The following is a 26047-nucleotide window of genomic DNA, read 5'->3' as shown; positions in this document are numbered from 1 at the left end:
CTTTCCCTCATCCAGTCAGTCATGCTAAACATAGTGGCTTTTCCAAGAGTCCAATTTAACTCAGAACTGGAATCTCCCCCCACCCCAGTCTTCCCTTCAGGTCTCATTCGCCGAGTACGGGCACATAAATAAATATCTTCAAAGGCTAGTGGTTCACTGGCTTCATACAAATGTTCCCACCAATCTCGCCCATATCTGTTATTTTCAATATCATCTATTTTTCCTTATTTAACTAGCCAGCAAGGATTTATTGAAATTAATTTGTACTTCACTCAACCTCAGTGCCGCCAGGGCAGTTTCAACAAACTCATTACTGTGCAAAGGTACTCATTTCTGGGATAGTAAATAAAATAAATAGATCAGCAAATCTTGAGCAGGAAAATTGAGACACTCATTTAATACCTCTGCAAAACAAAAAAATGTGCCCGGGAGGTTCACCACATGAATGATACAGCCCTAAATCAAATTACTGACCAAAGCACAGAATCTAAAACAGGAGAAAATCATAAGCATCAGTTGAGACAACCGCCGCCTTCAAATAACAGACATTGTAACGAGGGGCACAGGACAATCAACGAAAAGCAAACCGAAAATTTTAAAATGTCTTGGCCTCCCACTGAGAGACATTTAATGATGTCACCAGGCACAGGGAGAAAGGAAGGGTATTCCATAGGGTGGGGAGTGGGCAGATTTGCTGGACCTCCACTGTGCATAGAAAAACTACTGAACTGTGTCTAATTTCATTACTTGCAAGCAAGTTCCAACTTAAAACAGAGTGGAAATATCTGAAGCAGATGAAACAAGACCCATCTGTATTCTTATCTTTCTGGATAAACTTTATTTTACTGCACATCTGTGTGGATTATCCTCTCTGTGGACTGTTATCCCTCTTCTCTCCTTTCTTGGGATGAAAAATGTTTATTTAAAAGGATCAGAGCTTCGGCTCTGGTGTGATGCAGCAGAAAAGAGCAACACTTAGTCTGGAAGGTTCATTAAACTGATGGCCCACTGGAATTGTTGGTAATTTCTTAACTATCCTAAAGGTATATGGTTGCCACCTCCAGGTTGGGAAACCACCTTCAGATTTTGGAACAGGAGGCTGAGGGGCATGGGGTTTGGGGAGTGGTGGGACTTCAACGGGGCATAATACCACAGAGTTAACTTTCCATTTTCTCCAGCTGAATAGATCTGTGTCACCTGGACATCAGTTGTAATCCCAGGAGATTTCCAACCAACACTTGGAGGTTAGAAAGCCAATAAGGGATCAATATATTGATCTTGGAAGCTAAGCAGAGCCAATACTTGGAAGGCAGACAAAGGCCATGGCCAACCACTTCTGCTTCTCCCTTGCCTTGAAAGTCCCTTGCTGGGGTCACCATAAGTCTTAGATGGGAGACCACCAAGGAAGACTCTGCAGAGGACACCAGGGGCCAACCACTTCTGCTTCTCACTTGCCTTGAAAGCCCACCAAAGTAGGCCCTGTAAAGAACAGTAAGTGGCCAACCACCTCTGCTTCTCACTTGCCTTGAAAGTCCTTTGTTGGGGTCACCATAAGTCTTAGATGGGAGGCCACCAAGGAAGGCTTTGCAGAGGAAGGCAATGGCAAACCACCTTTGCTTCTCACTTGCTTCGAAAGTCCCTTGTTGGGATCAGCAAGAGCAGCAGTCAAATCTGGGAGATGAAGCAGCCGAGCTGGGAATCTCTGAATGCAAAGCAGCCACATGAGTGAGCGCCAGGACTCAAATCTCAAGCCTTCATCAAATCTATGACGCGTCCTTACTGCCTGTAGATCGCCTCCTTACTAAGCCCTGCAAAGCTCAGGAGCGGAGTCTGCAATGAGATGCCACAATGCAATGACCAAACCAAGGCAGGCGAGAGAAAAAAAAACCCACAGAGGAGACTGTACGGAGAGATGAATGTAATTTTAAACCTTGTGCACAAAACAAACCTGATGGGAGGCTGCCGGGTTGCAAGAGAACAAGCAAGCTCTCAAAAGACAAACATGACACCGTGACAGAAGGAGAAGGCCTTGTTAAGGGAAAGTACATGACTTGTTTACTTCAGCACTTGCAAATGAGAAGAAAGAAGGCAGATGACAGAATGAGAAAACACTTCCCAGGAGACCTGCAGGCGTGGAGGGAGGAAAGACACCCACGTTGCAGGCAGAGGAAGAAGGAAGGAAACACTAGAGAAGTGAAAGGTTTGCCAGAACAGACATCAAGACACCACACTGCCCAAGGGCCAAACAACACATTAGATCAGGGGCAGTCAAACTGCGGTCCTCCAGATGTCCATGGACTACAATTCCCAGGAGCCCCCTGCCAGCATTCGCTGGCAGGGGGCTCCTGGGAATTGTAGTCCATGGACATCTGGAGGGCCGCAGCTTGACTACCCCTGCATTAGATCAGGGATGTGTGTGTGTGTGTGGGGGGGGATACCCACTAATTTGGTATGATAAGGAGGAGATGGCAGAACTCAACTCCTCCTCACATGCGGCCAGCTAGGTGACCCTGGGCTGATCACAGTTTTCTTAGAACTGCTCTCACAGAGCAGTCCTGTCAGAGCTCTCTCGACCCCGCCCACCTCACAGGGCGCCTGTTGTGGGGGAAAGGAAGGGAAAGCGATTGGAAGCCGCTTTGAGACTCCTCTGGGTGGTGAAAAGCGGGGAATAAAAACGCAATTCTTCTTTAATTGAGTGTGTTTCTATTGCACCCTCCCTCCAAGTAGGTGGGGCGGAGGGAGCCACGATGTTACTGCTCTGTGAGAACAGCTCTAACAGGGCTGTGACAGGCCCAAGGTCATGCCGCTGGCTGCATGTGGAGAAGGGGGGAATCAAACTCGACTTGCCAGATTAGCAGCTGCCGCTCTTGATCACATCAAGCTGGCTCCCACGTACCCTGAGCATCAAGAACAGTGTCTGATTTGGGAGACAGAGTCCTGTCCGAGTGCGTGAATTTATCCACCACCCGGAAGAGGTGCTCTGTCTCTCGGCCACTTCTGACCAAATGAAAAAATTACCAGGATCTACTGAGCACAAAACATCCATCTTCTTCAGGTTGATCGTGAGCTCCCAAACGTGTGGGTGCCCTCGCTAAGCTGCAATCCATCACTACTTGTCCACCCTGCATCCCTTCAAGGGCACGGCTGTCTACAAAGAACAGTTCTTCCCCTGCAGAGCCAGCAGGTTGCTGCCGGTGTTTCAGGATAGCCCGTCAGCCCTGGTCTGAGCTCAAATGCCACACGCAGGATCCCTCGCAGCAAATCCCTCGCACAGCAGCAAATAAAACACTGGAGAAAGGGCAAGAGGTCACCCTTCTGTTAGAAGAAGAGGAAGAGTTGGTTCTTATATGCCGCTTTTCTCCACCAGAAGGAGTCTCAAAGCACCTTACAATTGCCTTCCCTTTCCTCTGCCCACAACAGACACCCTGAGAGAGCCCTGATATTCCTGCTCGGTCAGAACAGCTTTATCAGGGCTGTGATGAGCCCAAGGTCACCCAGCTGGCTGCATGTGGAGGAGGAGCAGGGAATCAAGCCCAGCTCACCGCATTAGAAGCTGCCGCTCTTAACCACTCACCAAGCTGGTTCTTTATACCCTGATTTTCACTGCCCGAAGGAATCTCAAAGTGGCTTACAATCACCTTCCCTTCCTCTCCCCACAACAGACACCCCGTGAGGGAGGTGGGGCTGAGAGAGCTGCTCTGGAGAACAGTCCTAAGAGAACTGAGACTGGCCCAAGGTCACCCAGCTGGCTGCATGCGGAGGAGTGGGGAACCAAACCTGGTTCTCCAGATTAGAGACTGCCGCTCTTAACCCTACACCAAGCCTGGCCAAGCTACATTAAGCCGCAAAATGGCTGCCCCAAATGGTTGCTGGGAGAGGCAGAGCGGCCACAAAATGGCTGCTGCAGCTTGACCTTCATTCACACAGTCCTTGTGCAGTGGCGGAAGCTGCTTCCAAAGCAATATATTTTTAAAATCTGCATTTCCAATCAAATCTCCAGTAACCAATTGAAATCCTGGCAGGGCAAAAAAAAACAAACCCTCCCACTTTCTCAAAACACCTGGTGGGCCCCTCAGGAGCTGTGTTGGGGACCCCTATCTAATGCAAAGAATACACTGAGAAGTGTTCACACTCAAGAGAATCCAAAGCAAGCACCTCTGTAATCCTTGCGGAAGACTATCGGCAAAGCGTCAGACAAGGAGGGCTACGTAATACCAGAGGTGCTGCCTTTGAAGCACGTGGTCCTAAAACAGGCAAGGTTGGGGGTGACTCCAGATGCTTCTTCTTATCTGGATCAAAGCACATCTGGAATCCAGCCAGGGGAAGACGTCATATTGCCTGTTTCTGGTACTGATGTCGTGGGCTGCGATGGGCCAGATGCCCAGGTGTCAAAAACCACCAGCCTCCACTAGATGGCGCCCTTGCGTAGCGTGAAGGACATTTCAGAGGAAAGGGGGAAGGTGGACACAGGTAGGCTAATAAGCCCCTGACTTCACCATCTGCTGCTGGAAAAGAGGAGCGTTAATAGCTTACCCCTTTGCCAAATCAGGATAATAATGATAATAATAATGTTAAAAGGTGTTCTTCCTGGTAAGGCTGATGCACGGACTTTAAGATGCCGCTCCAATGACGGGAAAGTGTTCTGCAGTGCTGCAAAGCCACGGGTGCAGACAGGAGGAGAAGTACAGTAAAGTGCATTGAGCTACAAAATGGTCCGGTGGGTGTCTGTGCCATTCTGTTAAAACATCCACAGCACATTTCTGTGGCTTTCCTTGGAAAGAACCAGTCACTTCCCAAAGCACATAAAACAAAAGAAAAAGAGATGGTTTTTATACCCCGATTTTCACTGCCCAAGGGAGTCTTCAAACGGCTTACAATCACCTTTCCTTCATCTTTCCACAACAGACACCCTGCGAGGAAGGAGGGACCGAGAGAGCTCTGACTGGATTGTTCTGTGAGAACAGCACTATCAGGACTGAGACCAGCACAAGGTCACCCAGCTGGCTGCATGTGGAGGAGCGGGAAATCAAACCTTGCCAGATTAGAAGTTGCTGCTCTCAGCCACGATACCATGCTGGGAATTGTCTCAAGCACTTCCGCATTCCCTCATCCCCAAAATATGATGCCTAGAACTTTGGATAAACACTACGGGGAAATGAGGGATTAACAATGAGGATGGGGTTGCCAACTCTGGGGTGGGGGAGATTTGGGGCTGGGGCTGGGCTAGAGTGGGGTTTGGGAGGCTGATCTCAGCAGGGTACTGTGCTACAGAGTCCTCTCCACAAGGTAGAGGTGCAATCTCTATAATTTGGAAATCAGCAATGGGCAACACAAAATAGTGAATGGTAAACACCAGCTCTGGTTCCAAACTGGGCATCTCTAAACGTGGCACTCGGTGACATGCTGCCCTTGAACATTTCATTCCGCTGCTATGACTAACACACGCTCTCACAGGAGGGAAGGACGGAGGGAGCGCTGCTCTTGGTAGTCCCCGCCCCCTTGTTTAAGCTCCTCCCCCTGCAGTGCACTGTGAACATGACAGAGGGCTACAGAATCAGGCATGGGGTAGAGAAGGCGGAGAAAGAAGTCCTTTTGTTCCTTCTCACAGTTCAAGAACTCGCGGGCACTCAATGCAATGGATGAGCCGTAGGCTTAGAAAAGATACCTGCTGCACTTGAGAATGTTTGCCTGCCTATTCATTCATAGGCTTCTATCCCTCTCCTTCCCTGATCGGGTAGGATCACAGTGTTCAATAAAACAATCTACAAATGGAGATCAGACATCCTTGCAGAAACACAACCCAATAACCCGTGACATTTATTTATTCATTATTTGTGCAATGACGCCTTAGCTCAGGCATCGGAATCATCTGGCACCCAACACACCAACCCTGCAGAGTGCTGTCAAAAAAGAACATGATCGCCAGCTATCGCGAGAGACAAGGAGTGGGAGGGCCCCGGTGCAAGTTCTGATATTGTGCGACTGCCAAGTGGTGAAGAAGAAGAAGAAGAGTTGGTTCTTATATGCCGCTTTTCCCTACCCGAAGGAGGCTCAAAGCGGTTTACAGTCACTTTCCCTTTCCTCTACCCATAACAGACACCCTGTGGGGTGGGTGAGGCTGAGAGAGCCCTGATATCACTGCCCGGTCAGAACAGTTTTATCAGTGCCGTGGCGAGCCCAAGGTCACCCAGCTGGCTGCATGTGGGGGAGCGCAGAATCGAACCTGGCATGCCAGATTACAAGTCCGCACTCCTAACCACTACACCAAACTGGCTCGGCAGTGAGACGGCCAAGTCAGCAGATAGGTGCCACTGTGCTGCAAGAGGGTCTCAGCGGATCTGTTGTGGAGCTGCAAGGGCGTGTGGAAGGACAGGGCCAGGGAGTGAGGCAACATGGGAAACCCAAACCTGGCCCAGTCAAGAGGACCAAGACTCCCCACCACACCCAAACAACGCTGCAAAGGGAGAGTTCCCTTAAAAAAAAATTAGAATCAAACCCACGGGCCACACAAAACCAAACACTCCAGTTGAGGATGGAACGCTGATGAGCAGGAACCAATGCACGTGCTCCTACGGCAGGGGTAGTCAAACTGCGGCCCTCCAGATGTCCATGGACTACAATTCCCAGGAGCCCCTGCCAGCGTTCGCTGGCAGGGGCTTGTGGGAATTGTAGGCCATGGACATCTGGAGGGCCGCAGTTTGACTACCCCTGTCCTACGGCGATGATTCGTTGCTCTTCACTGTAAGACCCGGCTGTTAAAGGAAGACAGGGTCTGTCCCTAGGAAGCCCTTTGCCCGGGCTCTGTCATGAGGACAGCATGCCTAGCGGGCAGCGCAAAGAACTGCCGGGCTGCTTTGCCCGTGCCTGTTCCATTCAGGCAGTTGACCCCTAAATTTTCCCGTTTAAAGGGAAGGCATGCAGTGCAGTCGCTTACCCATAAGGCAGCTTCCGGAGGACGTAATACGCCGTAGACGAATGCTGATACTCCTGCAGAGGGAAATTGAAACGAGGACAACCGGATTAGCAGGGTGCAAGAGTCACTAAGTCCATTATCAATTAGCATGCAAAAAAGAAAAGAGAAAGAGAGAGAGAGGGAAAGATCTTTGTTCAGGTAGTTGTTTTGTGATTCGTACGGCATTCATAACGGAGGGAGAAAGGTATTAGAAACCCATTTTGCGCTGTCATAGAAAGGAAAAGTGAATGGATGCATGATGCCTCGTTGTGCATTCTTTCCACCGCGCACCTTATTAGAACATTTGGCAAGCCCTGCACCTCCAGATGTTCCGTGTCATCACTATGGATACCAGGCCTTTGATTATACTCTGAGCACTTGCTCCCAGCAACAGCTAAATTTGGAACAACCATTAATGAGGACACCTTGGACCGCCAGAGACAGGGTGCACAGCTATAACTAGACAGGATGGGGAAACAGTCCATCACGGCGTCCTCTCGCGGGCATTGTGCTCGCTAGCGCCAAGGAGAAAGTCACAGAGCCCTTTCCCAGGACTGTGGGGAGAGGCCGATCCCAACACTCAATGCAGCTGGCTTGTTATTGAGGAGTCTCACTGACCGCAGCAAAGCGCTGACCTATGACCGGAGAGGTCTACTTCTGAATGTTCTGCAGGGAAATTAAGACAAAGGGATTTGCAAGGGAAAAGTGACACGGCTACTTTTCACTAACTTCTGCAAGGGGAAGGAGGGGACCTCCTTCAAAGACTTGACTGCATTAAAACAAAAGGATTTCAGCAAAAGCATTCTGCTCCCAACCTAAAGGTAAAGGTATCCCCTGTGCAAGCACCGAGTCATGTCTGACCCTTGGGGTGACGCCCTCCAGGGTTTTCATGGCAGACTCAATACAGGGTGGTTTGCCAGTGCCTTCCCCAGTCATTACCATTTACCCCCCAGCAAGCTGGGTACTCATTCTACCGACCTCGGAAGGATGGAAGACTGAGTCGACCTTGAGCTGGCTGCTGGGATCGAACTCCCAACCTCATGGTCAGAGTGTTCATACTGCATGTCTGCTGCCTTACCACTCTGCGCCACAAGAGGCTAACCTACTGGTCATCAAAATTCTTAGATTTCTTATCTCACAGTGTACTCCAGGGACATAGCTGTGCCATAAACTGTTTTAATGGGCTTTTCCTCTTCCAAGGGGACTCTGGGAAATGTAGTTCTTGGAAGGGGACTGGGGATTATTAACAGAATTCTCAGCATCTGTATTGAACTATAATTCTTTGGGGAAAGCTACTTAAGTAGAAAAGAGGTGCAGGTTTCCTTTGGCCAAGGAGAAGATGGCTGGAACCATCCCCCAATGAGAGGGCTGGGAGAAATAAGTGGGGAGCCCCCTGATGGAGAAGAGGACAACCCAGGTCAGCACAAATCCCTTCCCATCTGAGGCCTGAGGGACCTGGAGGCTGCCTCCACCTCTGGCCACCAGGGTCTGCTCCTCCCTCCCTTCTGCACACCAGTACCTCACTCACCCATGTCGAGCCACAGTTTTATGGCCACCCATCCCTGAGGCCGTCCAGACAGGCTCAAGCCCCTCTCGCAGTCTACTTCTCACACAATGTATGGATGCATTTAGAAGGAAGTGAGTGAAACTCAGACCAGTGCCCTAGAAATGGTGCCACTTCGCCCCCAAGGAGAAGCTTTTCTTGCTCATGTTCTTTTCACAGATCTTTGGACACAGATGTGGACAAACTCCGAAAGCGGCTTGCCCAGCGACATTCGGGGATCTGACACGAGGACAAACAAACAAACACAACTCTGCGATGTGCTGCTCCACTCTGCACTGCCCTGAAGTGGTTGTTCTGATACACTTTGGTGTCAACATCTCAGGGGGAATTGCTCAGGGGGCCTTCGCATGTCACAATGCAAATTTCCTGCTGACTTTAAACTGAATTTGTATTCTCTTATTTACCCTCAGAGGTTTGACACAGAAATGGAGAAAAGGCAGAAGAAAAATACTCCAAATCCCATGCAGCCTGTGAACAAGAAACCTTTGTTTGGGTGGGGAGACCAACCTTGGTGGGGAGACCTACGGAGCTCCATGTGGTGGCAGAGTGATATAACCTTTCAGGGCCCCACGTGGGACCAAGAGAGGGGCCACAGTGCAGACACATGCTTGGCATGCAGAAGGTCCCAGGTTCAATCCCTGGCAATCTCTAGTCAATCTGAATTTCAGGTAGCAGATGCCGTAAGAAATCTTCCTCTGCCTGACGACTTGGAGAGCTACTGACAGACAGCGTGGTGTCATGGTTAGCAGCAGCAGCAGCCTCTGACCTGACAAGCTGGGTTTGATTCCCTGCTCCTCCACAGGCAGCCAGCTGGGTGACCTACATAATCAATCGACCACCATAGTCCAGTCACTCTGTCACCAGAGGAATTAATTCTCATTGCTGCATAACAGATGTTATCCTTCCCCTCTGGTTTTAAATCTTTCCTAAGCTCGGAGAGCTAATTGTCAAATGAAAAACTCTCTGCACTACCAGCTCTTGACATCCTGTAATGAACTGGGATTGATCTATATTTGATGCTGCTTCATTACCTTTCTGGATTCTGCAAAGGAGTAAGCCCATCAAGATCTGTAATTTCACAATGACTAGGATTCTGATGGGATGCGGGGCAATGAAAGAGAGGACAGGATCCGGTGCAGGTATAAATAACATCCAAGGCTTGTGCTGAATCATACTTTGAAGCCCTTCATATTTCTGACCTGTCTCTCAAACTTCCTCTTCTTCTATCCCCCATAAAATCACAAAAGTCAGAATACATAATTGGTAAATCTAATCTCAACATGGCTCCATCTGTGGATACAAGTCCAGACATTGTGGCCAGGAACAGACAAAATAGACCTTTCTGCAGAGAAACCTTTTCTGTGATAAAAGGTATGTAGAAAAATCTGAGATCTTAAAAAGAAAAAACCAACCCTGGGTAGTCAAAACCCTCTAAAATGATAGAATCTGAACCTGTTTCTTTAAGAGACAAATGCCCTCAGTGGCTGTTGCTCGGCAACCAGAACAATATTGCCAGCCTTGGTTCTTGTCTGTAAAAGGCTGTGGGAAGGGGACAAGACCCTTTCCAGGCTGCCAGGACTTTTAGGGAGGACTCACCAGGCCAAGCCCAGCAGTAACGGCCAGGTAATGTGCTACCACACAGAGGAGCAGCTTGTGAGTTTGATGTGATGCCTCTGCTGACAGAGCCCAAGACTGCATTCGCCTTTCTCACTGCTGCATCACATTGTCTGCTCATATTTAGCTTAAAGCCCACAAGTACCCCGAGATCTCATGCCTAAGGAACGCAACGTAGTGAGAGATACATTAGTCAGGTATTTATTTCAGGGAGCTTTTTTCCCCACTGAGGAAACACACTCATGTTTTTGAAGGGTCTTACTGCAATCCAAAAGTCGTGACAGCTTCTTAACCAACCACAACTCTGACAGAGAACCGGCAGCCTGATTTCGGCTGAAGCCAGCTTGTCAAAATCCTGCGCAGTACTCCAGCCTCCAGTCAATCTACCCCTTTCTCTGAGGTTTGCGTCTTGTAGGGAGCGTCATTGATTAATGAATATATTCCACTGTGGGACAGAAGCATCTGTTGCTGTGCTACTCTCAGAACACGACACTAAGAACCAGCCGTAGGATTCCTTCATCAGAGAACGAAGATTAATAGGAACCAACGGAAGCGCATTTTCAGTAACTGGTCCAAAATTATGAATTGCGCTGCCAGTGACGTTTGCTTGGCATAATCTCTGTGTTGTCAGGAGGTTACATCCGACTGATAGGAACTTTCGGCTTTTGGTAGACCTGATTTGGAAACGGCAGCTTCTTGCTGGCAACCAGACTTTGTTTCCTCGTTTTTGTTACCGTTCTAATTAAATATTGTATGTGGCTTTAGCACGAAGGCTGTCTTGGGCGTATCTCGGAAAGGGAGCAGATACTTCTCATGTCTTCTCTGCAGCGCACTAATCATCCTAGCAATTATTCTTTAGAAACCGCTTCCTGCCATGCTGGGATCTTCCCAGACCCTTGTCAACAGCCTCTCTGGGGCCGCTTCTATATTCTACCTTCAAAGGGCAAGGACACCCGGAAAGAATTTTTTTCCAAGACTCAGATTGTCGCAGATGATGTGGAACCCATCATCTGTGACAATCTGGCCCTCACTTGCGGCCACAGCATCATGAGCAGGTGAGGGCCAGGTGGAGTGGCGGATAGAGGGGAGGAGCGGGAGGTTTGCAATTGCTGGCCCCCTTAAAGGATGCTTAGGGCATTCATCCACTTACCTGGCCAGGGAGCCTTGTAGCCACCCACCACCATGAGCAACCCATGCAGGGCAACCCTCCTCCATTGCCAGCATGGGGTCCTCCACCATAGCTGGCTGTCCTGCGGCTGCCAGCTTTGGGACTCCACTGGTGCCTCTACAGCCACTGCCTCAATGTTCGGTGGTGTGGGTGCAGCTGCTGCCTTGGTGTCTGTGGATGGGATCACAGATGCTGCTTTAGCCTCAGCCAGTGTGGCTGTGGGCTCCTCCTCTCTGCTGCCTCTCTGCAGCCACTGCTTTGGCCTCAGCCAGCACAGGTGTGGCCACTATTGTGGCTACCAGCTGCCTCCCTGCTTCTTCTGGCTCACTCCGTGAGGCTGGACAATGGACATCAGGTCCATTCCCATTTCTGTTGTAGTAGGCAAGCCAGAAGATGTGTTCCACATCAATAATTCAACGTATCCCCTCCAACGGAGGTCTGGGGAGCCCTTGGCAGTGGTCAAGACTTGGAAGGCAGGTGGCCACTTGGAAGGTGAGCAAGATCAGCTACGGTTAGTACTTGGAGGGAAGACCGCCTGGAGGGGAGACCACTACAGAAGACAGGGGGTTGCTATGCAGAAGGATGCAATGACAAACCAACTCTTCTCGCCTCTTAGCTTGAAATCCCATAGTCCTGGGATCACCGTGAGTTGGTTGAGACTCGATGACAAAAAATTATTATATTTATAAGGTAAAGGCAAAGGTATCCCCTGTGCAAGCACCGAGTCATGTCTGACCCTTGGGGTGACGCCCTCCAGCGTTTTCATGGCAGACTCAATACGGGGTGGTTTGCCCGTGCCTTCCCCAGTCATTACCGTTTACCCCCCAGCAAGCTGGGTACTCATTTTACTGACCTCGGAAGGATGGAAGGCTGAGTCGACCTTGAGCCGGCTGCTGGGATCGAACTCCCAGCCTCATGGGCAGACAGCTTCAGACAGCATGTCGCTGCCTTACCACTCTGCGCCACAAGAGGCTCTATTATATTTATAGTTTTGACCAGATTCCAGCGGTCCATCAGTCCTTGAGACTGAGTATTTTTTATAAGTAAGATAAAATCTTGACCCAGAATTAAACTTTGTTGGTGTTAAAGGTGCCACCGGACTCCAGCGGTGTCCCAGTGGGAAAAGGTTGAGGTAATCTATTGTCCTGGTCTAATCTTCTGCCTCACCAGACTTACAAGCTGTGGTCTGATTTCCCCCTCCTTGCTGGGCTATTTTCATGACTTATAATGTCTCCAACGACCTTCAAGTGCACCGTTTCTTGGCAGTTTACACAGCCTCAGCATCTCCACTTCACGATGACAGACTGTGAGGAGATCCCTCGCCACCTGTCATCGTGAATAGATTTTTCTACGGCGCTGGTGGCAGATATTTCACAGAAATCTGCTCTCCGTCTCGTTTCAAAATTGCAAGCTAGCTTTTAAGGTGCATTTTTCTGCACGACAGCATTGCAAAGAGGGCTTCAGCGAGGGCACGCAGCGAGGAGCGTGGTGCAGCAGGACCCAGCGCAGGCGAGTGGTGAGAGCGCGTCAGACTTGGGACCCAATCCCCTCCCTGCCTGCTGGGTGACTTTGGGCCACTCACTTTCTCTCAGCCTCACCTACCTCGCAGGATTGTTGTGAGGATAAAATAAAGGAGGAGGCAATGATATAGGGCGCCCTGAGCTCCCCAGAGGAAAAGCAGGGGGGGGAGGGCAGAAAGAAAAAATTCTGGGTTTGTACTATAGAACCACTCACTGGAATAAAGATGCCATTTGGGCACACCCAGTAAAGGAGAGAAGCTGTATTTTTTATACCCCGCTTTTCACTACCTAAAGGAATCCCAAAGTGGCTTACAAAGCATTTTCCCTTTCTCTCTCCACAACAGTGTGAGCTAGATAAGGCTGAGAGCTCTGCAAGAACTGCTCTACAAGAACCACTTTAAGAGAACTGTGATTAGCTCAAGGTCACCCAGCCCGGCTGCAAGTGGAGGAGCGGGGAATTGAACCCAGTTCTCCAGATTAGAGGCCACCGCTCTTAATCTCTACACCAGGAAGTGTGCTCAAAACAGCAGGAAGTTTCCCACTGAGCCCATCAGGTGCTGGAGGAGAGTACTTCAAAAATGCCAGGCCATTCCTATTCCCATTATGCTCTCCTCCAATGCCCCCTGCAAGGCACTCCTCGTATTCCGTTCCATCATGCACACTGAAGAGCTTGCATATTCCGGCAGCTAAGGGTGACTTTCTGTTTGTGATTTCCTGCTACACATGAAGCAATGACTGGGCTCAGACTAGGATGCCCAAGGCCTATGGGTGGGTCCTTCCTTAGCGAATGACTGCAGACTCCTGTAACAAAAAACTGTGACACTGACTTGGATTTACTTCCATTTGGCTGTGAAACATCTGAGCTGTTGCCTTGAGAGGTTTATAACAAGCTACACACTATCGCAGTGTTTAAAGGGAAAGGTATCCCCTGTGCAAGCACCGGGTAATGTCTGACCCTTGGGGTGGCGCCCTCCAGCGTTTTCATGGCAGACTCCATACGGGGTGGTTTGCCAGTGCCTTCCCCAGTCATTACCGTTTACCCCCCAGCAAGCTGGGTACTCATTTTACCAACCTCAGAAAGATGGAAGGCTGAGTCGACCTTGAGCCGGCTGCTGGGATCGAACTCCCAGCCTCATGGGCAGACAGCTTCAGACAGCATTTCTGCTGCCTTACCACTCTGCGCCACAAGAGGCTCATTCGCACTGTTTGAAAGTAGGCAAATTATATTTCTCCCTCTTTCCCCCCTCCCGTCTTCCCATTGCTTTGTAAAGCATCCCAGGGCTGCTCCAATAACCAAACTGTTTGACTAGTTAACAAACTAATAATAAAAGGCTTGGGGGTGGTGGTGGGGTTGCAAGGCAGGGAAATTCCTGAGGATTGGAGAGTAAGGCCTGGAGAATGCAGGGATCTCCATGGAGTACAATGCCAGAGAGTCCCCCCTCCAAAGCATCCACTGTCTCCAGCAAGCTCAATTTGGAGCTGAGCTTTAGTTTCAGGAGAGGCCCAGGCCCCACCTGGAGGTTGGCACCTCTAGCTGCTGGCTTAGTAACCCTACGTTTCCAGAATATGGTGTCTGATGGGCACTAGGATGTACTTTGATGCTATATTTTTTGCACTTCGGAAGAGCCTACGACAGGCAATATGTAATATGTTAATAATAAGGTATGCAGCATAAAGAAATGTGGCACATTTTAGCACCTTTATTTTCAGCTCTGCCTTTTGCATCCCCGACAGTCATGAAACGTCTTTGTTTGGTCGCTGTGCTTCTCTGAGTCAGACTAATGCAGGTTCCTTCCCGAGAAACATATGCTGCGTAACTTCATTACCATTTAACTAGTTCCTGTTATTGCCGCGCACTGAACAGAACAGAGGGCCATCGGAAAGTTTTTTTAAATGAGATGCTGTCTTAATGCTCTGCATCAGTGTCCGATTCTTATCCTCAGGCTCTGATTCTTCGAATGGATGGAAAGGAAGAGAACAGTGGTTATTGAATGTTCACAAGCAGTCAAGCTGCAGTAAGGGAACAGGGGAAATCAGTTGGGCTGATAAAGCTAATTTACACAGGGCCTAGAATCCGGAGGAAATGTGCACACTTGGGGGAGGGGGGGATGGTGACCCAAGGAAGGAATCGGTGCCTTTTTAGTTTTAATGCATGCTAAAATATCTACATTGAGGGCAAAAGAAGAAGGGGACGACAGAGAACGAGGCGGCTGGATGGAGTCACTGAAGCAGTCGGTGCGAACTTAAATGGACTTCGCACCTAACAATAATAACTTCTAAGGATTGGGTCCACGGCTTATACTCTCTAAAGCAGGGGTAATCAAACTGCGGCCCTCCAGATGTCCATGGACTACAATTCCCAGGAGCCCCCTGCCAGCGAATGCTGGCAGGGGGCTCCTGGGAATTGTAGTCCATGGACATCTGGAGGGCCGCAGTTTGACTACCCCTGCTCTAAAGATTGGGTCCAGATTGACCTCTTTTGGCTTTGGTGTCATTTATATGTCCCATGTTTCTGGTTTTCTCAAAGGCTTTTAATTCATCAAGCGCACATCGCAACATGAGAGGCTCATGTGGTGCAGTGGTTAAGTGCTGGCATCTGGGAGACCCAGGTTCGAATTCCCACTTGTGCTGTAGGAATTTGCTGTGTGGCTTTGGGCCAGTCATATTCTTTCAGCCTAGCTTACCTCACAGGGTTGTTGTGAGGACAAAACAGATGTAAGCTGTGTTGGCGCTCCATGGGGGGGGGGAGTATTTTGTCACCAACAGTGTTATCCTAAGAAGAGTTATGTCCCTCAAAGTCTACTGAAAGCTTAGGGCTTTGGAGGGTATAACTATGCTTAAGATTCCAGCGCGAGAGACGAAAGCTAAAAGGAGACACCCGAGCTTGTGAACCAGCCCAGTTAATCTCAACCTTGCTGAAACGATACACATCCGGAACAGAATCAGGGTGCCCCCGAAGATTTCGTGACAAGCCGAATAACATCCTCAAGTTAACGCAATTCGGCTTGCGGCAGAAATCTACGCTTTTTAATCTTTGTGCAGGCAATTTGGACTGCAGGTACTCAGCATACCCAAGCCAACCCTTAAGAGAACTTTAATCCAATCTGCCAACTGGTGCGGTGTTCTTGAACGCGGGGCTGACGTGCCAAGTAATTACAAAAGCCGTCTTTAGTTGCTCGGCCACCTGTCCCACACAGCATCGAGTGAGCTCCACTGGAATTGAACTATTGGCAGTGACAGAGTGACTAAAAGGTTGGAGAGCTTTTTCATTACTTCTTTCCATCTCCTTTGCATAAATTAGGCTGCTGCCAAACATGCAGGGAGACAAACCCTGTAACAGAATGTGCCCCGTCTGTTGGCTCCGCACCAAATTAGCTGTTTTACTCTCACTAGCCCAATCTCCGCAGGTTTTGGAAGCTAAGCAGGGTCGACCCTGGTTAATACTTGGATGGGAGACCTCCAAGGGGGTCCAGGGGTGCTACAGGGAGGCAGGCAATTAAACTGCCCGTGTTCTTCGTCTCTTGCCTTGAAAATCCTCTGGACCAAACTCCAGCTCTCCGGATATTCATGGACTACAAGGGCCAAGAGCTCTTGGCCAGCATGGCCAGTTGGCAGGGGCTCATGGGAACTGTCGCCCATGAACATCTGGAGAGTCACAGTTTGGCAACCCCTGGCCTATGGGGTCGTCATAAGTTGACCGGGCACTTGATGGCACTTTCCACCACCAGATATGTGTGGAATACTGGAAGGAAGGAAGGAAGGAAGGAAGGAAGGAAGGAAAGAAGGAAGGAAGGAAGGAAAAAGTATAGATTGAAGAAAGAAAGTATAGAGAGAAGGAAGGAAGGAAGGAAGGAAGGAAGGAAAAAGTATAGAGTGAAGAAAGAAAGTATAGAGAGAAGGAAGGAAGGAGGAGAGGGAGAGAGAAAGAGGGAGGGAGAAAGAAAGATCAACTGGCTCAAGGTCACTGAAATAACATGGTACAGCGGGAAAATATTCTATTTGTGACCACAGATCCAAAATTACAGATAAAACATTTTCCCCACTGTACCTTGTTCATTTCCCCCTTCTCTTCCTGCACTCTGGACCAGCCTTCTTCTTCAGTTTGCTGGCCTAAGATCACCCCGTCATCCATGGGATTGGAAGCTGGGTCTCAGTTATCCCAACCTGATGCTGAATCCATTTGCAGTCCTAAACAGAGCTTTCCTCTTTGAAGCTCTTTCTTCTTCAGTGGACAAAAAAGGGCATTACCGTGTCCAGGACTGCACGGCAGCCTTAGCCTCCCGTGCTCTGAACCGGCACGCTTGTGGCTATCCCAGATCTCGCTCTCCTTTCCCAGCCTCCTCCCTTTCTCTTTTCTTCCTTTTAAAACCAACACTCTGTCCAATAAAAATAAAAAAAGAGAGGTCAGCTTAAAAAAATGATATATTCCCTTGCTTAAAACTGATAGATTACATGGCTCAGCGAGGAAGCCGAACCGTACCCCGTTCTTTGTCATTTTGTTTCTTGACTTCTGTTTGGTGGTGGGGGAGAGAAATCTCATTTGTTCAAGACAGTGTTTGTACGTGGAAAGAAAGGCTGAATGATTAGTGATTCCGAAACGGCGGCTGGGCTTTTCCATGGCCAATGCAGGCTGTTCTCCAGGACGACAGAAAAAGCCTCGGCTTGCTAGTGCCTGCCTGTGGACATTAAGTCACAGAATCATAGAACCATAGAGTTGGAAGGGGCCATACAGGCCATCTAGTCCAACCCCCTGCTCAATGCAGGATCAGCCTAGGCCAGGGGTAGTCAACCTGTGCTCCTCCAGATGTTCATGGACTTCAATTCCCATGAGCCCCTGACAGCGTTTGCTGTCAGGGGCTCATGGGAATTGTAGTCCATGAACACCTGGAGGACCACAGGTTGACTACCCCTGGCCCAGAGGATCCAGGATAAGGATCTGCCCAGCTGCTGCTTACAAAACCATAGAACCATAGAGTTGGAAGGGTCCATGAAGCCCATCTAGTCCAGCCCCCTGCTCAATGCAGGATCAGGCTAGAGGATCCAGAATAAGGACCTGTCCAGCCGCTGCTTGAAGACCGCCAGTGATGGGGAGCTCTCCACCTCCTTAGGCAGTCGATTCCACTACTGCCACGTGATGAAGCGGATTGGCTGCTTTTTGGGAAGAGGCAGAAGCCAATTACCTCTCAACCAAGAAGACTGAATCTTGCCCCAAGATAAATGCAATAACATTACCTTGGTCAGCCTCCCAAGAAAACCAGCAGTGAGGGCTAGTTCTCGGAGACAGCGAGGCTGCAGTTTTCCCTCTGGGCATGCATCTCAGCAGCTGCGGCCTTCCCCTCCTATCTGCACTAACGGAAGGCAGGGGAAGGCAAGTGGGCGGAGCTGCCAGCGCTTAGAAGAATAGCCTCTTGCTCCGATCCGTCTTTGTTCCTCTGCATGTGGGAGAACAAGGCAGACTTCTGGAGCTTCCTCATTAAAACGCCTTCCCTGCCAGAACGAGCTCTCTTTGCTTCGCTAGGACAGAGGGGGAGGGTGACACCTGTTTCGCAGAGGCTTTGAGGACTAAAGATCACCCTGTTTTATTGCTGGGGTAGTCTGTTCTAGGGCTTTGGTTTCTCAGACCTAAGTCTGCGCATAAACACATAGAAGGTTTTACTAGCGAGTCCTCTCCAGGCATACCGTTGCTGAGATTCATTTGATGGAGGTAAGTCACGACGTTGCAAAGATTCGTTTGGAGGGGCTTAGGGTTGCCAAACTGCAGATATCACCTGGAGACCTCCTGCTTCAACAACTGTTTCCCAGATGACCAAGGTCAACTCCCCTGGGGGGAAACGACTACTTTGAAAGATGGACTCCATGTCATTATGTGGACAGAATAGGGATAATGCAACCATGATGCAAATCGGGGATTGAGAAGTTAACCAATCATAGACTAGAACTGCTAGAACTCATGGACCAATCAAAGGGATTTGTCAAGGGCCAATTAGGGCTCTTGGTGGGCCAACTGAAGCACATATAAGCCTGCAGTTTTCCCATTGTTCCTTGTTCAGTCCTGTTGGTGTTGCTGGTTGCTGGGGCCCACCTGGCTGCAACCTGGTCCTTACTGGAGATGCTGGGGATTGCACCGGGGTCCATCTGCATGCCAAGCAGATGCTTTGCCATTGAGTCACACAGCCTGTCCTCCATGCATAATAAGTAAGAGTCGATTATTGGCTTCAGGATCAAGGATCAACTACCAACGTTTCCAGGTTATAAAGAATTCTCTTTTCTGCTGAGTCAGGTCTCCAGACAGGGAGAAGAAAAATTATTTCATCCCCCAATATACTTAGACCACTGTACCGATTCGCTAAATCATAAAGGTAAAAGGTAAAGGTATCCCCTGCGCAAGCACCAGGTCATGTCTGACCCTTGGGGTGACGCCCTCTAGCGTTTTCATGGCAGACTCAATACGGGGTGGTTTGCCAGTGCCTTCCCTAGTCATTACCGTTTACCCCCCAGCAAGCTGGGTACTCATTTTACCAACCTTGGAAGGATGGAAGGCTGAGTCAACCTTGAGCCGGCTGCTGGGATCGAACTCCCAGCCTCATGGGCAGAGCTTTCAGACTGCATGTCTGCTGCCTAACCACCCTGCGCCACAAGAGGCTCTTCGCTAAATCATAAACTGAGCAAAAACGTGTTGTTGTTGTTGTTGGTTTTTTTTAAAATAATGAAGCCACCTATTTTAAAGCACAGAACAATAAACAAAGATAATTCATAGTTCAGGTGCATCTTTTTCTCAGTCTGGAATGAAAAGTGGCAGCTGCCAAAATTCTATTCAACCATTAATGGTGCAAGAGCCACACTTTTCTTTGTATCTCATCCATACAAAAGCAAGTCTAATTGAACTCCAGGGTACAGCATGGCTACATTTTCTAAATCAACATTTTGCAGTCAACAATTGGGCTAGTTCTAATTACAGTAACGATTAATTCTTTGCAGGGTTTTTTTCCCCTCCAGGACGTGCAATCGCACGGCATTAACCCACAAAACAGATAACAGCATCTATTGTATCAGCCCGAGAAGTCTCCATACATTAAGTGCAGAATTCATGAGTTTCTCAGTTATTTAATTGCTTTTAGAAACAGCACAATAATGGGCTGCTAAATTAGAAACGAACAACAAACAGCTTTAAGAAAGATCTGGGCCATGCAGCATCCTCACCATACCATGTTACAACTACAGTCATTCATAATAAAAGCAATTAAGGACCCTCCATTTAATATCTCGCCGTGTCACTCAGCGAAAGTCGCTTTTCCCTTCATTTACTTTCCTGTGTTGCATTTATTACCAATTACACAAATGGCCCTGGTTAATTTAAATTACTGTAAGGCCTCCCTTGCACGGCGATATATAGCATTCAAAGGTTATTAAGATACAGCCGCTTGACAAACTCATGGGCCTTTGTGCGGAGTATTAAACGGTCTTTGTTTGCCTGAAGAGATTAAAAGATTCACTCTCCACTCTATACGTTACCCAATTAAGCCTCCGAGCTCAATAGCTGGCTTAGGAGAAAACAAGCCCTTCTTACTGTGCCCACCTTTGGCAAATGGTGTCGTGGGCATACGACTTGACTCAATTAGGCTGGGTGAGTGTGCCCATGGGGACACTATCGTCTGAGTTCAGGAAACGCTGTGATACCATCCCCAGCGGATACATGGCTGAAGGAGGGGGAGCCAGAACTCTAGGACCACAGGAAAAAATACCAGAACTCTACGATGTTAATAATGCTGTATTCTGACTGTATTCTGAAACTCCCTTGCCAAGTGGTGTTTTGCATGGTTTGGAAAACAGTTCATTATCAAAATACGCTTATTAGTCTGTTATTCTGCTAACAGGCTACTCTTCAGTTTTGAAGATGATTGAAAAAGACAAGTCCGAAATGAGGAGACCCATTGTATGTTTGTTGGGTTGTTATTCTGCTATTCAAACTAATACATATTAGACACTTAGGCAGAAACAATAACATTGCATTAAAAGAATGTGTTATTTTCTTATATTGGATGGTTTTGTATTAAATAATGTAAACTTAGTCCTTTCGTTGATATCTGAAAATTTCCTATTGATGCGCAGGTTTAACCGGATTATTGCATTTCTCAGTTTTCTTCTTGTTGTCGGCACTGCCCAAGTGTGTGGCCTCTTTTTGCTTATTAAAGACTCCACAACAGACAGCAGATATGTGCTAAGTTCTCATCGCTTCACTTTTCTAACAGCCGTCTGACCAGTCTACCACCAAACAAGGATTTCAGAATAAGGCTTGGATGCTGACTGCTTGTTCAGAATGTCCCACGGCAATAACAGTGCCAGCTCTCCATTTGGAAATGCCTGAAAAAATAAGGGGCAGCCTCTGAGGACAGTGAGGTCTGGGAAGGGGAGGGGCTTCAGAGGAGAGTCCCCCTTTCAAAGTGGCCATTTTCTTTGCCCATCCTTCACGGTCGGCTACCTCGTCTTTGAAAGCAGAGGGACACGAAGGTTTTGAAATAGAGAAGAAGAAGAAGAAGAAGAAGAAGAAGAAGAAGAAGAAGAAGAAGAAGAAGAAGAAAGAAGACAAAGAGTTGGTTCTTAGATGCCGCTTTTCTCTACCCAAAGGAGTCTCAAAGCGGCTTCCAATCGCCTTCCCTTTCCTCTCCCCACAACAGACACCCTGTGAGGTGGGTGGGGCTGAGAGAGCCCTGAGATTACTGAAGAAGAAGAAGAGTTGGTTCTTAGATGCCACTTTTCTCTACCTGAAGGAGGCTCAAAGGGGCTTACATTCATCTTCCTTTTCCTCTCCCCACAACAGACACCCTGTGAGGGAGGGGAGGCTGAGAGAGCCCTGGTATTACTGCTTGGTCAGAACAGCTCTATCAGTGGTGAGCCCAAGGTCACCCAGCTGGCTGCATGTGAGGGAGCGGGGAATCAAACCTGGCTCGCCAGTTTAGAAGTCCACACACCTAACCACTACACCAAGCTGGCTCCCCAAACAAGCAAACAAACAAACAAATAAATAAAAGGAGTCTGTGAAAGGGAGGGCAGGTCCTAGTTGGGAAACACCATTTGGGGATCAGACAGAAGAATTCGGCATTGTTGCCCATAACTTTGGGGCAGTCATAAACCACCGTTTCAGTCCCGGCTGCTCTCTGCTTCCGCAAAACCCTGATGAACTCACTTAGCCTGGCAAACGGCTAGCGTCCCTGTACCTGTCTGTCAAAACAGCCTGGAAGAAACAAACCTCTAGAATTACATTGTGGTCTCTGCATCCCACAGAGATGATGAGGCAGAGGCATTATCCGACCTCCTCTCTTGGCAGCTTTCACTCGATAAACCCCAGCGTTTTCCTGTCTGTCACACACACAAAAAGGCCCACAGTAGGCGACGTTTGCTGTTAAGCTGGTGGAGAAATTCTTCAAATGTTTTGTATGTCTCTGAGACCTTCCTCGGTTTGCCCAGTAAATCCCCAGAATGAGGCATCCTGCAAGGGTTACTTTTTTGTTCTTTCCGTGGGAGACCAGCCATGTCTGACTCCCCTTCTTTCCTCCGAACAAACCATCTAAAGTTATCCACACAAAAATCAGAACTGACAGCGTCAGTGGCGTAGGCCAGTGTATTAATGCAGTGAAGAACACGAAACATCTTATGCTTTTCTACCGCCATACCAATCAACAACCAGCATGGTGTCATGGTGAAAAGCAGTAGCCTCTAATCTGGAGAACCAGGTTTGATTCCCCAGCCCTCCTCCAGAGGAAGCCTGCTGGGTGACCTTGGGCCAGTCATGGTTCTAGAGCAGGGGTAGTCAACCTGTGGTCCTCCAGATGTTCATGGGCTACAATTCCCATGAGCCCCTGCCAGCGTTTGCTGGCAGGGGCTCATGGGAATTGTAGTCTGTGAACATCTGGAGGACCACAGGTTGACTACCCCTGTTCTAGAGGGGCCAGCCCAAGGTGGGGCTTGAGGATCTCCTGGAATTATAGTTCATCTTTAGACTAAAGAGATCAGCTCCCCTGGAGAAAATGGCTGATTTGGAAGGTGGATTCCATAGCATTATACACTGAGGCCCCGCCCTGCCCCAAATCCCACCCACTCCTAACTCCACCCCCAAAGTCTCCAGGTCTTGCCCAACCCAAAGCTGGAAACCCTACATTGTTCTCTTTAAACTCTCTCGCTCACATGGTACCTGTTGTAGGGAGAGGAAGGGAAGATTATAATCTTCTTTGAGACTCCTTAAGGTAGAGAAAAGTAGGGTATAAAACCCAACTCTTCTTATCACTTAGGCTGAGATCTCCTACAGTGTGGCATAGTGGTTAAAGTGCCGGACTCTCAGAGAACTCGGTTCAGATCTCTAATCTGCCAGTAACATCTAAGAACCCTCTTGCCCAATACTCTCCCTCGTAACATCGATACTCTGGTGGGAGGGGCTGGTATAAAGGAGGCAGAGGCAATTCCACTGTTTTGTTCTACGGTGTTTTAACTGTTTTACCCTATGTTGTTTTAATAACGATGTACAGCCTCTTGTGGCGCAGAGTGGTAAGGCAGCGACATGTTGTCTGAAGCTGTCTGCTCATGAGGTTGGGAGTTCGATCCCAGCAGCCGGCTCAAGGTTGACTCAGCCTTCCATCCTTCTGAGGTCGGTAAAATGAGTACCCAGCTTGCTTGCTGGGGGGTAAACGGTAATGACTGGGGAAGGCACTGGCAAACCACCCCGTATTGAGTCTGCCATGAAAACGCTGGAGGGCGTCACCCCAAGGGTCAGACATGACCAGGTGCTTGCACAGGGGATACCTTTACACCACCCCAAGATGGCAGGGCCAAATCAAGCTATAAATAGTTAAAAAAAATAAAGCTCATGCAGGAAAAACCACGGATGGTGGTAAATGCGAAAGGCATAATGCGCAATCAGTCCTCACGCTACGGCCATTCGGGGACAACATTTTCGGAAAGCGAGGTGCAAATCCGGCGTCAGCTTCCAGAGACCAATACGAAGGAAGCCCGGAGAAAACGAGGCAGCTGCAGAAACGGTCTGGGTGACCTTGGGCTAGTCACATACTCTCAGCCTCGCCTAACCCACAAAGCTGTCGTGAGGCTAAAGGAGGGAGAGGAGAAGGATAGAAGCAGTGCTGGGTCTCCATTTGGGAGAAAAGCCAGATATATAAATAAAGAAAACAAAGTTGTTGAGTGAGGTTTACAAAGGCTCACATGTTGCACTGTGAAAGAAGCACCAAAGACTCCTTCACAGCATGAGGTCTTCAACAGTCAATTAGGAGTTTCCGTGATGATATTATCTGCCCTTAATCTACCCAGCAAGGAATCAGAATTCACTGCGACCCAAACAGTTTGACTGCGGCCCTCCAGATATCCATGGACTACAATCCCCATGAGCCCCTGCCAGCGTTCACTGGCAGGGGCTCATGGGAATTGTAGTCCATGGACACCTGGAGGGCCGCAGTTTGACTACCCCTGATTCCTACAGACAGACGCGTGCCGAAATTTGCCCTGGATTGTTCAAAAGAAAGAAAGGAAAAAAAAAGGGAGGGGGGACCTTTAAAACTGAGGGAATTCATTACCAGGCAGTTGAAGAGGGAGTCTCAAGAGGGTCAAACCTCTCCTGAACGTTATTCAAAACCACGATAAGGGAAGCCGTAGATGGACCGCATGCCACAAATACCCGCGATGCCAACTGCATACCAAAGAGGATGCCAGCGTAAGCGGCGAGCGACAATGCAGCTCTAAAAGGCAAGGAGGCCTTTGTTAAAAAGCAGAGGTCTCACTCAAATAAGAGGCTTTAAAGGCACTCGTCAAACCCCTTGAAAGACAAATGAAAATTGACCAATAGGCAAGCGGGAGAAGAACCGGAGGGCCGTGTCACTAAGGATATTAGGACTGACAATAACGATTTCTCGAGTATGATGGGGGCAGAAAACCTCCCCGCCAGGGAGGTGGTGGAGTCATTAATCAGAAGGGTTGCCAACCCCCAGATTGGGCCTGGAGATCTCTCACCACTACGGATCATCACCAGACAACGGCAATCAGTTCCCCCAGAGGAAACGGCTTTCTTGGAGGGTGTACTTTGTGGCACTGTACCCTGACCCAGTCCCTTCCCTCTCCAATTCTTGCCCTCCCTAAGCCCTGCCGCCCCCCAATCTCCAGATATTTCCTAACCCAAAGGTGGCAATTGTATGAATCAGCCATCTCCAAAATGGTGCCCAAGAGTGCGACAGTGTGTTTCTTGGTGCTCTTTGAGTCTTGGGGATAAAATGTGAAGCGTCTTCAGTGGGGTGCGATTAAACAGGGAGCACTGCATCTGTCCTTAACAGCTGGCTGGCTGGGCAAATGAGCCAGCTCCCCTCAGTCCATTTAAACTGGAAATGAACCAATGCCTCTTCCCTTGAAGCAAACAGCTTCATCTACACCAGGGGTAGTCAAACTGCGGCCCTCCAGATGTCCATGGACTACAATTCCCAGGAGCCCCTGCCAGCGAATGCTGGCAGGGGCTCCTGGGAATTGTAGTCCATGGACATCTGGAGGGCCACAGTTTGACTACCCCTGATCTACACCCATTCACAGCCATTCTGTGAATTCCCCATTCCCCAGAGAGTGGGTTTCCTATTCCCCAGAAGTATCCACGATTTCAACAAAGTTGTTGACCCTCTACGTTAGTTGATAAAGGGGGCTTGTAGAGGGTCTGCAGCCTTCTTGAAACGAGTATTTTCTGGAAGGGCGGATGGCTAAGAAACTGGATGATTTCTTTAGGTAGGTTTCCGCGGGGGATAATGCTGGATGAGCATCTAAACTTGGAATCCCCCTTTCCACAGAGAGTATGTAAAGAACTAAACAGAAGAAGTGGCGAGAGATGAAATTCTAGGGCTTATTGGCAAATTAAACATTCATATCGCCAGGTTCTTTAATAACTCAAAATGTGATTAAATTGTAGGGTTTCACACGAGGATGGAAAAGTAGCCGGCATAACACCGAGATGCCCAAAGGAGACATGAGAAGTTATAGACTTGTTTGCATAAAGTCTGTTACAGGTATATGGGCAGAATACATTGAACCTAGAATGATGAAGAAGAATCCGTAGCAAGGAAGAATCTGTACGGCATTTACAAAGGGAAGTCTTGCCTGAATCACTTTTTGGAGTACATTGTGAGCAGTCAGAAGCTTGTAAACAAGGATGGACCAGTACATATCATATACAGGCACTTCCTAAAGGCTTCTGA

The 26047-nt window shown here is 48.7% G+C and overlaps 1 protein-coding gene across 5 annotated transcripts in view; it reads right to left on the bottom strand.

Annotated features, from left to right (window-relative positions):
• The window catches only part of DPP6 (dipeptidyl peptidase like 6), a 479395-nt gene that overhangs the window by 74922 nt on the left and 378426 nt on the right, over positions 1–26047 (bottom strand). For all 5 annotated transcript variants that reach the window (XM_077304797.1, XM_077304801.1, XM_077304799.1 and 2 more), the window contains exon 6: positions 6935–6987. In XM_077304797.1, coding sequence (XP_077160912.1) covers positions 6935–6987 — 53 coding nt within the window. The remainder of the gene's footprint in view (positions 1–6934; positions 6988–26047) is intronic.

The sequence above is a fragment of the Paroedura picta genome, chromosome 11, assembly GCF_049243985.1.
Source record: "Paroedura picta isolate Pp20150507F chromosome 11, Ppicta_v3.0, whole genome shotgun sequence".
Taxonomy (NCBI): domain Eukaryota; kingdom Metazoa; phylum Chordata; class Lepidosauria; order Squamata; family Gekkonidae; genus Paroedura; species Paroedura picta.
Note: the sequence above shows the minus strand (reverse complement) of the source record. Positions and strands in the feature narration are given on the sequence as shown.